Raw genomic sequence first — 16,252 nt, 5'->3', positions numbered from 1 at the left:
TGTACACACACACACAGGTGTACACACACACACAGGTGTACACACACACACAGGTGTACACACACACACACTGTACACACACACACAGGTGTACACACACAGGTGTACACACACACACACAGGTGTACACACACACAGGTGTACACACACACACACAGGTGTACACACACACAGGTGTACACACACACACAGGTGTACACACACACACAGGTGTACACACACACACAGGTGTACACACACACAGGTGTACACACACACAGGTGTACACACACACAGGTGTACACACACACACACACAGGTGTACACACACACACACACAGGTGTACACACACACACAGGTGTACACACACACACACAGGTGTACACACACACACAGGTGTACACACACACACAGGTGTACACACACACACACACAGGTGTACACACACACACAGGTGTACACACACACACACAGGTGTACACACACACACACAGGTGTACACACACACAGGTGTACACACACACACACAGGTGTACACACACACACAGGTGTACACACACACACACTGTACACACACACACAGGTGTACACACACACACAGGTGTACACACACACACAGGTGTACACACACACACACTGTACACACACACACAGGTGTACACACACACACACAGGTGTACACACACACACACACAGGTGTACACACACACAGGTGTACACACACACAGGTGTACACACACACAGGTGTACACACACACACAGGTGTACACACACACAGGTGTACACACACACAGGTGTACACACACACACAGGTGTACACACACACACACAGGTGTACACACACACAGGTGTACACACACACAGGTGTACACACACACACACACAGGTGTACACACACACACACAGGTGTACACACACACAGGTGTACACACACTCAGGTGTACACACACACACAGGTGTACACACACACACACAGGTGTACACACACACACAGGTGTACACACACACACACTGTACACACACACACAGGTGTACACACACAGGTGTACACACACACACACAGGTGTACACACACACACACACAGGTGTACACACACACACAGGTGTACACACACACACAGGTGTACACACACACACAGGTGTACACACACACACACAGGTGTACACACACACAGGTGTACACACACACAGGTGTACACACACACACACACAGGTGTACACACACACAGGTGTACACACACACAGGTGTACACACACACAGGTGTACACACACACACACAGGTGTACACACACACACACAGGTGTACACACACACAGGTGTACACACACACAGGTGTACACACACACACACAGGTGTACACACACACACACAGGTGTACACACACACACACACAGGTGTACACACACACACACACACAGGTGTACACACACACACACAGGTGTACACACACACACACAGGTGTACACACACACACACAGGTGTACACACACACAGGTGTACACACACACAGGTGTACACACACACACACAGGTGTACACACACACACACAGGTGTACACACACACACACACAGGTGTACACACACACACAGGTGTACACACACACACACACAGGTGTACACACACACACACAGGTGTACACACACACACTACGTGTGACGACCCGCCCCCTCCTCGCACGCCCCCTCCTACCCCCCCCCTTTCCTCCCCACTCCCCCCCTACCCCGCCCCTCCCCCCCTGTCCTGGGCTCGAACCCGGCGAGTCGCGATCGGTGCGGGCAGCGGGGGGCGGGGCTAGAGACAGGGGGCGGGGCTAGAGACAGGGGGCGGGGCTAGAGAGGGGGACGGCCGCCTCCCCCACCCACAAACCCCTCGCGGTCACCACCACCACTCGTGACTAACGAGCACCCCCCCCCCCCCTGTCTCACCCCTCCCTCCCTCCACCCCCTCCACCCTCTCCCTCCCTCCACCCCCTCCCTCTTCCCCCTCCCTCTTCCCCCTCCCTCCACCCCCTCCCTCCACCCCCTCCCTCCCTCCACCCCCTCCCTCCACCCCCTGCCTCCACCCCCTGCCTCCCTCCAACCCCTCCAACCCCTCTCCCTCCCTCTTCCCCCTCCCTCCACCCCCTCCCTCCACCCCCTCCCTCCAACCCCTCCCTCCAACCCCTCCAACCCCTCTCCCTCCAACCCCTCTCCCTCCCTCTCCCTCCCTCTCCAACCCCCTCCCTCTCCAACCCCCTCCCTCTCCCTCCCTCCACCCCCTCCCTCTCCCTCCCTCCACCCCCTCCCTCTCCAACCCTCTCCCTCCCTCCACCCTCTTCCCCCTCCCTCCACCCTCCCTCTCCCCTCCTGCACCCCTGAACCCCGACCTTGACCTCTGACCCCCTCCTTTACAGGATCCACCAACACACATTGTGATGAGAGGTGTGTGTGGTGGTGATGGTGATGATGTGGTGATGGTGGTGATGGTGATGTGGCGATGATGATGATGATGATGTGGTGATGGTGATGTGGTGATGGTGGTGATGGTGATGATGATGTGGTGATGATGATGATGTGGTGATGGTGATGATGATGTGGTGATGGTGGTGATGTGGTGATGATGATGTGGTGATGGTGATGTGGTGATGGTGATGTGGTGATGGTGATGTGGCGATGATGATGATGATGATGTGGTGATGTGGTGATAGTGATGATGATGTGGTGATGATGATGTGGTGATGGTGACGTGGTGATGGTGATGATGTGGTGATGGTGGTGATGGTGATGATGATGTGGCGATTATGATGATGTGGTGATGGTGATGATGATGTGGTGATGGTGATGATGATGTGGCGATGATGATGATGTGGTGATGGTGATGATGATGTGGTGATGATGATGAGGTGATGGTGATGATGATGTGGCGATGGTGATGATGATGTGGCGATGGTGATGTGGCGATGATGATGATGTGGTGATGGTGATGATGATGTGGTGATGGTGATGATGATGTGGCGATGGTGATGATGATGTGGCGATGATGATGATGTGGTGATGGTGATGATGATGTGGTGATGGTGATGATGATGTGGTGATGGTGATGATGATGTGGTGATGGTGATGATGATGTGGCGATGGTGATGATGATGTGGTGATGGTGATGATGATGTGGCGATGGTGATGATGATGTGGTGATGGTGATGATGATGTGGTGATTGTGATGATGATGTGGTGATGGTGATGATGATGTGGCGATGATAATGATATGGTGATGATGTGGTGATGGTGATGATGATGTGGCGATGGTGATGATGATGTGGCGATGGTGATGATGATGTGGTGATGGTGATGATGATGTGGTGATGGTGATGATGATGTGGTGATGGTGATGATGTGGTGATGGTGATGATGATGTGGTGATGATGATGTGGCGATGATGATGTGGTGATGGTGATGATGATGTGGTGATGGTGATGATGATGTGGTGATTGTGATGATGATGTGATGGTGATGATGATGATGTGGTGATGGTGATGATGATGTGGTGATGATGTGGCGATGATGATGTGGTGATGGTGATGATGATGTGGTGATGGTGATGATGATGTGGCGATGATGATGTGGTGATGGTGATGATGATGTTGATGATGATGTGGTGATGGTGATGATGATGTTGATGATGATGTGGTGATGGTGATGATGATGTGGCGATGATGATGTGGTGATGGTGATGATGATGTTGATGATGATGTGGTGATGGTGATGATGATGTTGATGATGTGGTGATGGTGATGATGATGTGGTGATGGTGATGATGTGGTGATGGTGATGATGATGTGGTGATGGTGATGATGTGGTGATGTTGATGATGATGATGTGGTGATGGTGATGATGATGTGGTGATGTTGATGATGATGATGATGTGGTGATGGTGATGATGATGTGGTGATGTTGATGATGATGTGGTGATGGTGATGATGATGTTGATGATGATGTGGTGATGGTGATGATGATGTGGTGATGGTGATGGTGGTGACACAGGGTAGGGGGTGGCCATGCCGTGGGTATTTCTCAGTGATGCCTAACTCGCAGTCGCCCGCTGTGTGACCCTTGACCTCGCGGCATGCCCCACAGACAAAGCTGCCTCAGGTAGCCTCTAGCAGGCTGTAGGGGCAAGTGCTGCTAGTGGCGAGTAGCACCACCTATGACACACACACAGACAAAGCTCCCCCAGGTAGCCTCTAGCAGGGCTGTAGGGGCAAGTGCTGTTAGCTAGCGAGTAGCAGCAGCAGTGTCTATGTACTACACACACCACACACAGACAAAGCTCCCCCAGGTAGCCTCTAGCAGGGCTTTAGGGGCAAGTGCTGTTAGCTAGCGAGTAGCAGCAGTGTCTATGTACTACACACACCACACACAGACAAAGCTCCCCCAGGTAGCCTCTAGCAGGGCTTTAGGGGCAAGTGCTGCTAGTAGCGAGTAGCACCACCTATGACACACACAGACAAAGCTCCCCTAGGTAGCCTCTAGCAGGCTGTAGGTTAGATAGTGCCATGATGGCCAGGAGACAGACTCCACATATACAGCAGCAGCAGGCGTCATCAGGGTAGTGATTGAACCCACGACCTCCTGTATACCAGGCGAGGTAGTCAACATCTAGCCACTGTGGTGTCAGGGTCAGGATCTAACCCACGACCTCCTGTAGGCCAGGCGAGGTAGTCAACATCTCCTAGCCACTGTGGTGTCAGAGTCAGGATCTAACCCACGACCTCCTGTATACCAGGCGAGGTAGTCAACATCTCCTAGCCACTGTGGTGTCAGGATCTAACCCACGACCTCCTGTAGACCAGGCGAGGTAGTCAACATCTAGCCACTGTGGTGTCAGGGTCAGGATCTAACCCACGACCTCCTGTAGACCAGGCGAGGTAGTCAACATCTCCTAGCCACTGTGGGTGTCAGGATCCGGGATCAAACCCACGACCTCCTGTAGACCAGGCGAGGTAGTCAACATCTCCTAGCCACTGTGGGCGTCAGGGTCAGGATCGAACCCACGACCTCCTGTAGACCAGGCGAGGTAGTCAACATCTCCTAGCCACTGTGGTGTCAGGGTCAGGATCGAATCCACGACCTCCTGTAGACCAGGCGAGGTAGTCAACATCTCCTAGCCACTGTGGTGTCAGGGTCAGGATCGAACCCACGACCTCCTGTAGACCACGCGAGGTAGTCAACATCTCCTAGCCACTGTGGTGTCAGGGTCAGGATCGAATCCACGACCTCCTGTAGACCAGGCGAGGTAGTCAACATCTCCTAGCCACTGTGGTCTCAGGATCCGGGATCGATCCCACGACCTTCGCGTACCAGGCGAGGTAGTTAGCCGCTACCCTTGACTGTGGTCTCTCTGATGGCAAAGATGACCACGGTTGGCTACGTACGGTGCAGAGGAAGTTCCACACACAGAGACCCACAGACACCCAGACCCATAGACACCCACAGAGACCCACAGAGACCCATAGAGATCCACAGAGACACCCACAGAGACCCACAGACACCCAGACCCATAGAAACCCAGGCCCACAGAGACCCACAGAGACACCCACAGAGACCCACAGAGACCCACAGACACCCAGACCCATAGACACCCACAGAGACACCCACAGAGACCCATAGAGATCCACAGAGACACCCACAGAGACCCACAGACACCCAGACCCATAGAAACCCAGGCCCACAGAGACACCCATAGAGACACCCACAGAGACCCACAGACACCCAGACCCATAGAAACCCAGGCCCACAGAGACCCACAGAGACACCCATAGAGACACCCACAGAGACCCACAGAGACACCCATAGAGACACCCACAGATTCGCACAGTTGGCTACGTACAGTGCGACAGAAGTTCAGTGCTTGCGTGTTCAGGCAGCAGCAGTGGTGGTGGTGGGCAGGCCGCAAGGTTAACGGTGAACCGTGTCTCTGTGTCTCTCTGTGTCTCTGTCTCTCTGTGTCTCACTCTGTGTCTCTCTGTCTCTCCGTGTCTCTCTCCGTGTCTCTCTGTCTCTCTCCGTGTCTCTCCGTGTCTCTCTCCGTGTCTCTCTCCGTGTCTCTCTCCGTGTCTCTCTGTCTCTGTCCGTGTCTCTCTGTGTCTCTCTGCCTCTCTCTGTGTCTCTCCGTGTCTCTCTCCGTGTCGCTCCGTGTCTCTCTGTCTCTCTCTCTGTCTCTCTCCGTGTCTCTGTCTCTCTCTGTCTCTCTCCGTGTCTCTCCGTGTCTCTCCGTCTCTCTGTGTCTCTCTGTCTCTCTCCGTGTTTCTCTGTGTGTCTCTGCCTCTTTCTGTGTCTCTCCGTGTCTCTCTCTGCCTCTCTCCGTGTCTCTCTCCGTGTCTCTCTGTCTCTGTCTCTCTCCGTGTCTCTCTGTGTCTCTCTGTCTCTCTCCGTGTCTCTCCGTGTCTCTCCGTCTCTCTCCGTGTCTCTCCGTGTCTCTGTCTCTTTCTGTGTCTCTCTGTGTCTCTCCGTGTCTCTCTCCGTGTCTCTCTCCGTGTCTCTCTGTCTCTCTCCGTGTCTCTCTGTCTCTCTCTGTCTCTCCGTCTCTCTCCGTGTCTCTCTCCGTGTCTCTCAGTGTCTCTCTCCGCGTCTCTCTGTCTCTCTCCGTGTCTCTCTGTCTCTCTCTGTCTCTCTCCGCGTCTCTCCGTGTCTCTCTGTCTCCGCGTCTCTCCGCGTGTCGTTCCGCGTTTTGATTTGATATACGAAGTGAAAACTTGCTGTGTCTGTGTGTGTCTGTGTGCGTCTTGTCTGTGTGTGTCTGTGTGCGTCTTGTCTGTGTGTGTGTCTGTGTGCGTGTCTGTGTGCATGTCTGAGTGTGTCTTGTCTTTTGTGTGTTTGCGGTTGTGTCTGTGTGTGTCTGTCTGTGTGTGTCTGTCTGTCTGTGTGTGTCTCTGTCTCTGTGGGTGCACACTAATGTGTCCGTGTCTGTGTGTGACTGTCCGTGTGTGTGTGTCTTTGTCTCTTTGTCTGAGTGTCTTTATCTGCAATTGATGTGTGGGTTTTCACTCACTCACCGACCCATCCACCCACTCACCCACTCACCCACTCACTCACCCACTCACTCACCCACCCACTCACTCACCCACCCACTCACTCACCCACCCACTCACTCACCCACCCACTCACTCACCCACTCACTCACTCACCCACTCACTCACCCACTCACTCACCCACTCACTCTCCCACTCACCCACTCACCCAATCCCCCACTCACTCACCCACTCTCCCACTCACTCACCCACTCACTCACCCACTCACCCAATCCCCCACTCACTCACCCACTCTCCCACTCACTCACTCACGCACTCACTCACTCACTCACCCACTCACCCACTCACTCACTCACCCACTCACTCACCCACCCACTCACTCACTCACCTACCCACCCACCCACTCCCCCACTCACTCACCCACTCACTCACCCACTCACCCAATCCCCCACTCACTCACTCCCCCACTCACCCACTCACTCACTCACTCACCCACTCACTCACCCACTCTCCCACTCACTCACCTACCCACCCACCCACTCACCCACTCACCCACCGCTCCACTCCCCCAGCTCTGAGGCCATCACGCAGCTCCCCACCCCAACTCTACCCAACGGGGAAGTCTTTGTCTTCCCATCTCCCCAACCCCTCCACCAACAACCCCCCCACCAACAACCCCCCCACCAACAACCCCCCCACCAACAACCCCCCCACCAACAACCCCCCCACCAACAACCCCGCTACACCGCCAACCCCTGGGCCACCCCACTACAACAACAACCACTACAACAACAACAACCACTACAACAACCACTACAACAACAACCACTACTACAACCACTTCAACAACAACCACTACAACAACAACCACCACTACAACCAAGCTACCCAGCGGCACCAAACTACTACCCACAGCTCGTCACGACCGCCGCCGCTCCCCACCAACAACAACAACAACACCACCAACAACAACAACAACACCACCAACAACACCAACAACACCACCAACAACAACACCAACACCACCAACAACAACAACCGATGGGGGTTCCCCACCACCACCACCCCCACCACCACCACCACCACGGCCACGGCCATCCGGGGGCCGCGCCGGTGCCCCCCTCGCCGGGCCCCTCCCCCCGGCCCCACCCCCGGCCCCCGCCGCTGGCGGCCACCGGGCACCTGCGGGCGCTCTTCTTCCACAACCCGGCCTTCCAGATGGGCACCGCTGCCACCGGCACCGGCGTGGAAGCCGGACATCACGGTGGAGGCTGCCCGCACCGCCCCCAGCAGCAGCAGCTGCAGGAGGAGTTTGCCGGCAGGCGTCAGCCGAGCGTCCGTTTCGAAGCGGCGTCGGCATCGGCGTCGGCGTCGGCGTCGGCGGCATCGGCGACGGCATCGGCGTCGGCGTCGGTGTCGTCCGGCCCTCCCCGGCAGAGGAGCCGCGACTACCCCATGTCTGCACCGGGCCGCTGGCCCCAGCAGCAGCAGCAGCAGCAGACGGCACCGTCTCGCCAGCGCAGCGCCGACTACCCGGCGTCCGTGAGGCAGCAGCAGCAGCAGCAGCAGCAGTTACAGCTACAGCAGCAGCAGCAGCAGCTACAGCAGCAGCAGCAGCAACAGCAGCTACAGCAGCTCCAGCAGCCGTTTGTGGCGCGGCTGCAGCAGCCGCCCGCCCGCTCCATCCACCAGCGGCGTCGCCACACGGGGGCCGTGGGGGACGTCTCCCCGCAGGCGCCCCCCGTGCTGGGCGCCGGCTGCCCCCCCGTGCCCGGCCGGCTCCCGGCACCGCCGACGACGCCGGCGCCGGCGCCGGTGCCGGCGCCGGCGCCGTACGGAGCGCCGGGGCCGCGGGGGCTGCTGCGGTGCCCCGGCGAGGGAGCGGCGCCGCCGCACACGCCCACGATGGCCCTGCAGCAGCAGCAGCAGCAGCAGCAGATGCTGATGATGATGCAGCAGCAACAGCAGCAGCAGCAGCAGCAACAGCTACAGCAGCAGCTGCAGCTACAGCAGCAGCAGCAGCAACAGCAGCCGTACCTTCAGCGCCAGCAGAGCAGCATCGCCATGATGGGCGGCAGACCGGATTACGCTCAGCAGCTGCAGCTACAGCAGCAGCAGCAGCAGCTGCAGCTACAGCAACAACAGCAGTTTGCAGACGCGGCAGTCGTGATGAGGCAGCCGAGCGTTGCGTTTCAACAGCAGCAGCAGCAGGAGCAGCAGCAGCAGCAGGAGCAGCAGCAGCAGCAGCTACTGCTGCAAGGCAGGCGCCAGAGTGTGGGATACTTCCAGCCGCAGCCGCAGCAGCAGCAGCAGCAGCAGCAGCCGCCAGGCAGCGCCGGCTTCTTGGGTCGGCAGGAGAGCACGGGATACGTGCAGCACGCTTACCCCATGGGGCCTCAGCAGCAGCAGCAACAGATGATGATGCAGCAGCAGCTGCAGCTGCAGCAGCAGCAGCAGATGATGCAGCAGCAGCAGCAGCAGCAGCACGGGTCGGATCACTGCCTCCGGCACCAGCCGAGCGTGGTGTACGTGGAGAAGCACGACACCGGCGGCGACGGCGGCGATGCCGGCGATGCCGGCGTCGGCGTCTTCCCGTTCGCTGGGCGGCAGCAAAGCCTCGGGGTCCAGCCGACGTCCCGGCGGCCCAGCCTGGTGCTGCAGCGGCCCTCCGTGGAGCTGGCCCCTTCTCCGGCGCCGCCCGCCGCTCGCAGGCCCAGCGTCACCTTCCAGGCCGACGGCACCGCCGCTGCTGCTGCTGTGCTCGCTCCACAGCTACAGCTACAGCAGCAGCGCCAGCAGCAGCAGCAGCAGCAGCAGCGGCGTCCCAGCGTCACGTTTCAGATGCAGCCCAGCTTTGAGCAGCAGCAGCAGCAGCAGCTGCAGCAGCTGAGGCAGCGGCAGCAGTCGTGGAGTCGCTCCGGCTCGGGGGGTCTGGGAATCCGCAACGGGAGAGGCGACTGCGGTGACGACGGTGACGACGGCGACGACGACGACGACGCGGTGGCGGTGGTGGTGGCGGCAGCGGCCGAACGAGGTGGGCAGGAGGAGGAGGAGGAGGAGGAGGAGGACGAGGAGGAGGAGGAGGAGGATGGAGACCTGGACGACTGCGCTTTCGTTAACTCTGGCGGCGTTGGCGCGGGAATGGTGGTGGTGGTGGGCACTGGCGGAGTCGCCCAGGGGAGGGCCGTGCCCCAGGCCATGCCGTCACGCTCCGCCATGCGGCACGGAGGAGGAGGAGGAGGCGGAGGAGGAGGAGGAGGAGTTGGAGGAGGAGGAGGAGGAGGAGGCGGAGGAGGAGGGCCCCCGGAGCGAGCTCACCACACCACGAGGCAGAGCAGCGCCGGGCTGTACACGGAGATGCGCTACCTGGGGCGTCAGCCGTCCCAGCAGCAGCAGCAGCAGCAACAGCAGCAGCAGCAGCGGCGCAAATCGTGGTGCGTGCAGCAGCAACAGCAGCAGCATCAGCAGCATCAGCAGCAGCAGCATCATCAGCAGCATCATCATCAGCTGACGCCGGATGTGGACAGGCAGCAGGTGAGGAGAGGTTTGGTGGTGCTGGCGGGGAGTGCCAATCGGTAACAGCCGCCGGTGGCTGTGAGCAACGTACGTGCGCGTGTACGTGCGTGTACGTGCGTGTGTGTGTGCGTGTGTGTGTGCGTGTGTGTGTGCGTGTGTGCGCGTGTACGTGCGTGCGTGTGTGTGTGCGTGTACGTGCGTGTGTGCGTGTACGTGCGTGTGTGTGTGTGTGTGCCCGTTGTACGTGCGTGTGTGTGGCGTGCGTGTGTGTGTGTGTACGTGTGTGTGCGTGTGTACGTGTGTACGTGTGTGTGTGCGTGCGTGTGTGTGCGTGCGTGTGTGTGCGTGTGTACGTGTGTGTGTACGTGTGTGTGCGTGCGTGTGTACGTGTGTGTGCGTGCGCACACGTGCGCTGAACTGGGAGGGGGGCGATTGAATGAAGACTACAAACCGAACACAACAACAACAACAACCAGCAGTTGAGAGGGGAAGGCCGTAGCCATCACAGTGGCCAATGGGCGCTCTGGACAGACGGTGCTAGGGGCCAGCGACCCATCCACCTTCACTTCAATTTACCACAAAACCACGATGTGAACATCTCACTAAGCCTGGCCAAACCCCCACATGGCGGAGCCAGGAGATTGAATCTCTACCCTCGGGGCTCCTCCAGAAACAACGAAAAGCCGCTTCGTGTGGCCACGTGGAATGTTCAAACGCTCACTGCGGAGGAGAGGCTGCCACTCCTCTGTCGGGAGCTGGACCGGTACCGCCTGGATCTCTGTGGCATTCAGGAGGTCCGGTGGAACGGCTCTGGCTCCTGCCACCATGAGGGGTGGACAGTCCTCTACTCGGGGCAGCAGACTGCCAAACAACAGGGAGTGGCTCTTCATTTGAACAAAAGAATGAAGGGGACGTGGGAGCGTGGCGGTGAGGTGTGGGAAGCTGTAAGCCCCAGGCTACTTTGGGCTCACCTTCCCATCAACCGGAGGCGAGGAGTGGTGGTCGTGGTTACTTATTCCCCCACCGAAGACAAACATCCGTGGAGGGATGCAGGCAAGGCCGATGAGTCAGACGCCTTCTATGACCTCCTGTCACAGGTGCTGGCTAAAGTGGCCCCTCGGGATAGAGTCATCATGTTGGGTGACTTCAATGCCCGAGTTGGTCATGATGCTGGCACCTGGTCTGGAGTGATTGGAGGGCATGGGCCAGATCAGCCCAATAACAACGGTAGGAGGCTGTTAGACTTTTGTGCAGCCCATGGGCTTGTAATTACCAACACGCTGTTCCGGCATCGGCGCATCCACACAACATCACGGATGCATGCCGAGTCCAAGCAAGAACATCTGCTGGACTACATAGTGACGGACCAGCGGATGCGGGCCCATGTCCTTGACAGCAGGACCTACCGTGGAGCTGATCTGCCCACTGACCATCGACTTGTCATCTGTAAGATGCGCCTGCCATCCTTCCACTCCGGTGGTGGTGGGCGTACACCCAGGACCCCATTCAAACCCACAGTGGCCTGGTCTCAGCTAGCTGATGATAGCTGCGGCTGGGGTTGACAGAGGAGCTGTTCCGGCTGGCTGAGAGAAGGCGACAGGCCCACTGCCGCCATCTACAGCATTCCACGTCAGAGAATGAGGAGGCTTACCGCAGCCTTCGCTCGGAGGTTCAGAGAGCTGTGAGGCGCTGCAAGGATGGGTGGTGGTCGCGGGTTGCCGAGGAGATGGAGTCTGCCTCAGTAGTCCGCGATCCCAAATCCCTATTTAACTCCCATCAAAAAAGTAACCTGCAGCGCCACACCTATTACCATCATTAGGAGAAATAACGGTGATCTTATCTCCAACCCCCAGGAACAGGTTTGCAGATTTGCTGAGCAATTGTGAGGTCATGGGAGAGTGAGTGAGTGAGCTGGTGAGTGAGTGAGTGAGCTGGTGAGTGAGTGAGTGAGCGAGCTGGTGAGTGAGTGAGTGAGCTGGTGAGTGAGTGAGCTGGTAAGTGAGTGAGCTGGTGAGTGAGTAAACTGGTGAATGAGTGAGCTGGTTGGTGAGTGAGCTGGTGAGTGAGTGAGTTGGTGAGTGAGTGAGCGAGTGAATGAGTGAGCTGGTGAGTGAGTTAGCTGGTGAGTGAGTGAGCTAGTGAGTGAGTGAGTGAGCTGGTGAGTGAGTAAGCTAGTGAGTGAGCTGGTGAGTGAGTTGGTGAGTGAACCAGCTGGTGAGTGGGTGAGTTGGTGAGTGAGTGAGCTGGTGAGTGAGTGAGCTGGTGAGTGAGTGAGTTGGTGAGTGAGTGAGCTGGTGAGTGAGTGAGCTGGTGAGTGAGTGAGCTAGTGAGTGAGTGAGCTGGTGAGTGAGTGAGCTGGTGAGTGAGTGAGCTAGTGAGTGAGTGAGTGAGCTGGTGAGTGAGTAAGCTAGTGAGTGAGCTGGTGAGTGAGTTGGTGAATGAGTGAGTTGGTGAGTGAGCTGGTGAGTGAACCAGCTGGTGAGTGAGCTGGTGAGTGAGTGAGCTGTTGAATAAGTGAGCTGGTGGGTGGGTGAGCTGGTGAGTGGGTGAGTTGGTGAGTGAACCAACTGGTGAGTGAGTTGGTGAATGAGTGAGCTGGTGAGTGAGTGAGTTGGTGAATAAGTGAGCTGGTGAGTGAGCTGGTGAGTGAGTGAGTTGGTGAGTGAGTGAGTTGGTGAGTGATTGAGTTGGTGAGTGAACCAGCTGGTGAGTGATCCTCACCGTTGACGATGACAGGGCCCAACCCGCTGCCGCACCCTCACGGCAGTGGGCGGGTCTCTCTTCCTAACTGTGCTCGCATGCCTGTCCTCCTCCTCCTCCTCCTCCGTGCCTCCAACCTCCTCCTCCTCCGTGCCTCCAACCTCCTCCTCCTCCTCCGTGCCTCCAACCTCCGTCTCGTCGCCCCCCACCCTCTCACCCCCCTCGTTCGCTCGTTCGCTCGCTCGCCCGCTCACCGCCGAGCGAGCGAGCGAGTGAGCGAGCGAGTGAGTGAGCGAGTGAGCGAGTGAGTGACTGAGCGAGCGAGTGAGCGAGTGAGTGAGTGAGTGAGCTCGTGCGTGCGTGCCCTGTGTCTTTGTGTTTGTGCGCACCTGTACGTCTTGTGTGAGTTGCGTACCTGTGTCCGTCCGTGCGCGTGCGTCTGTCTGCATGTGCACGTGCGCCTGCGTGTGTGTGCGTCTGTGTGCATGTCCGTGTGTGCGCGTGTCTGTGCGCGTCCGTGTGCGCGTCCGTACGTGCGTGTTCGCCCGACCGTACGTGCGTGTGCGTCCGTGTGTACGTGAGTGCGTGTGTGTGTGCGTGTGTACGTGTGTACGTGAGTGCGTGTGTGCGTTCTTCCGTACGTGAGTGCGTGTGTGTGTGCGTGCGTGCGTTCTTCCGTACGTGCGTGTTCGTCTGTACGTACGTGTGTGTGTTCGTCCGTACGTGCGTGTGTGCGTGCGTGTGTGCGTGCGTGCGTGTGTTCGCCTGTGCGTGTGTGTTCGTCCGTACGTGTGTGTGTGTGCGCGTGCGTGTGTGCGTGTGTGTGTTCGCCTGTGCGTGTGTGTGTTCGCCTGTGCGTGTGTGCATGTTCGCCTGTGCGTGCGTGCGTGTTCGCCTGTGCGTGCGTGTGTGTGCGTGCGTGCATGTGTGCGTGCGCGTGTTCGCCTGTGCGTGCGTGTGTGCGTGTTCGCCTGTGCGCGCGTGTGTGTGTGCGTGCGTGCGTGTGTGCGTGTTCGCCTGTGCGTGCGTGTGTGCGTGCGTGTGTGCGTGTTCGCCTGTGCGTGCGCGCGTCTGCGGCTCCCAGGAGGAGCAGTGGTTCATGAATCTTCTGCGTCTGGAAGATGACGTGGAGCGCTTGCAACAGCTGAAAGATGGGCGCATGTCTCCTGAGAAGGTGAGGAGGTGGAGGAGGAGGAGGAGGCGGAGGAGGAGGAGGAGGAGGAGGAGCTGGTCATGGGTTGTGGATGAGGAAGAAGAGGAGGTGGTGGTGTGGAGGTTGTGGTGGAGGTTGTGGATGAGGAGGAGGAGGAGGAGGTGGAGGAGGAGGAGGAGCTGGTCATGGGTTGTGGATGAGGAAGAAGAGGAGGTGGTGGTGTGGAGGTTGTGGTGGAGGTTGTGGATGAGGAGGAGGTGGAGGAGGTGGAGGAGGAGGAGCTGGTCATGGGTTGTGGATGAGGAAGAAGAGGAGGTGGTGGTGTGGAGGTTGTGGTGGAGGTTGTGGATGAAGAGGAGGAGGAGGTGGAGGAGGCAAAAACAACTCCCTACCTCCTGGTGCGTGCTGGACGCTGACGCTGTGGTGGCTGTGACCAACGGAGGCGACGGCCAAAACCCAACTCGGCTCTCCACCTTCACGGCGTTTGTAGCGGCCACTGGTGCCACCCGGGGGCTCTGGACGGGCGGTGCGAGGGGCGAGCAAACCCCTCATCCACCTTCACCTCAGTGTACCACACAACCACGATGCGAACATCTCACTAAGCCGGGCCAAACCCCCACATGGCGGAGCCAGGAGATTGAATCTCTGCCCTCGGGGCTCCTCCAGAAACAACGAAAAGCCGCTTCGTGTGGCCACGTGGAATGTTCGAACGCTCACTGCGGAGGAGAGGCTGCCGCTCCTCTGTCGGGAGCTGGACCGGTACCGCCTGGATCTCTGTGGCATTCAGGAGGTCCGGTGGACCGGTTCTGGCTCCTGCCACCATGAGGGGTGGACAGTCCTCTACTCGGGGCAGCAGACTGCCAAACAACAGGGTGTGGCTCTTCTTTTGAACAAAAGAATGGAGGGGGCGTGGGAGCGTGGCGGTGAGGTGTGGGAAGCTGTAAGCCCCAGGCTACTTTGGGCTCGCCTTCCCATCAACCAGAGGCGAGGAGTGGTGGTCGTGGTTACTTATGCCCCCACCGAAGACGAACATCCGTGGAGGGATGCAGGCAAGGCCGATGAGTCAGATGCCTTCTATGACCTCCTGTCACAGGTGCTGGCTAAAGATGGCCCTCGGGATAGAGTCGTCTTGTTAGGTGACTTCAATACCCGAGTTGGTCATGATGCTGGCACCTGGTCTGGAGTGATTAGAGGACATGGGCCAGATCAGCTCAATAACAACGGTAGGAGGCTGCTAGATTTTTGTGCAGCCCATGGGCTTGTAATTACCAACACGCTGTTCCGGCATTGGCGTATCTACAAAACATCATGGATGCATGCCGGGTCCAAGCAAGAACATCTGCTGGACTACATAGTGACGGAACAGCGGATGCGAGCCCATGTCCTTGACACCAGGACCTACCGTGGAGCTGATCTGCCCTCTGACCATCGACTTGTCATCTGTAAGATGCTCCTGCCATTCTTCCACTCCGGTGGTGGGTGTACACCCAGGACTCCATTCAAACCCATAGTGGCCTGGTCTCAGCTAGCTGATGAAAGTTGCAAGCGAGAATTTCATCATCGCTTGCGGCTGGGGTTGGCATCGTCCCCCACTCCTCCTGATGTCGAGGGTAAATGGGCGAGGTTTAGGACTGTGGCTCATGCAGCTGCAATGGCTGCGTTGGGCACACGGTCCAGACCTCCCCAGGGACCGTGGCTGACAGAGGAGGTGTTCAGGCTGGCTGAGAAAAAGCGACAGGCCCACTGTCATTGTCTACAGCATCCCACGTCGGAGAATGAGAAGGCTTACCGCAGCCTTCGCTTGGAGGTCCGGTTGCAGTGCCACACCTAACACCATCCAATCTCAGACCCCCAGGAACAGGTTTCAAGTTTGCTGAGCATATCTGTGAGGTCCT

At 58.0% G+C, this 16,252-nt stretch overlaps 1 protein-coding gene across 7 annotated transcripts in view; it reads left to right on the top strand.

Annotated features, from left to right (window-relative positions):
• LOC116958114 (uncharacterized) overlaps positions 1–15,243 on the top strand; it is a 139,146-nt gene extending 123,903 nt beyond the window's left edge. For 6 of the 7 annotated variants that reach the window (XM_076064278.1, XM_076064280.1, XM_076064277.1 and 3 more), the window contains 2 exons: positions 7,561–10,522; positions 14,289–15,243. In XM_076064278.1, the coding sequence (XP_075920393.1) occupies positions 7,561–10,522; positions 14,289–15,182 (3,856 nt within the window). In that variant the 3' untranslated portion in view covers positions 15,183–15,243. Of the gene's footprint in view, positions 1–7,560; positions 10,523–13,271 lie in introns of all 7 variants that reach the window. The other variant, XM_076064281.1, reaches the window with a different exon arrangement.
• The last annotated feature ends 1,009 nt before the right edge of the window (positions 15,244–16,252 follow it).

This window comes from Petromyzon marinus, unplaced genomic scaffold (genome assembly GCF_048934315.1).
Source record: "Petromyzon marinus isolate PM22_M1 ecotype Great Lakes invasive population unplaced genomic scaffold, UKy_Petmar_22M1.pri1.0 PM_Scaffold_37, whole genome shotgun sequence".
Lineage (NCBI taxonomy): Eukaryota > Metazoa > Chordata > Hyperoartia > Petromyzontiformes > Petromyzontidae > Petromyzon > Petromyzon marinus.
This window is presented reverse-complemented; position numbering and strand designations above follow the sequence as displayed.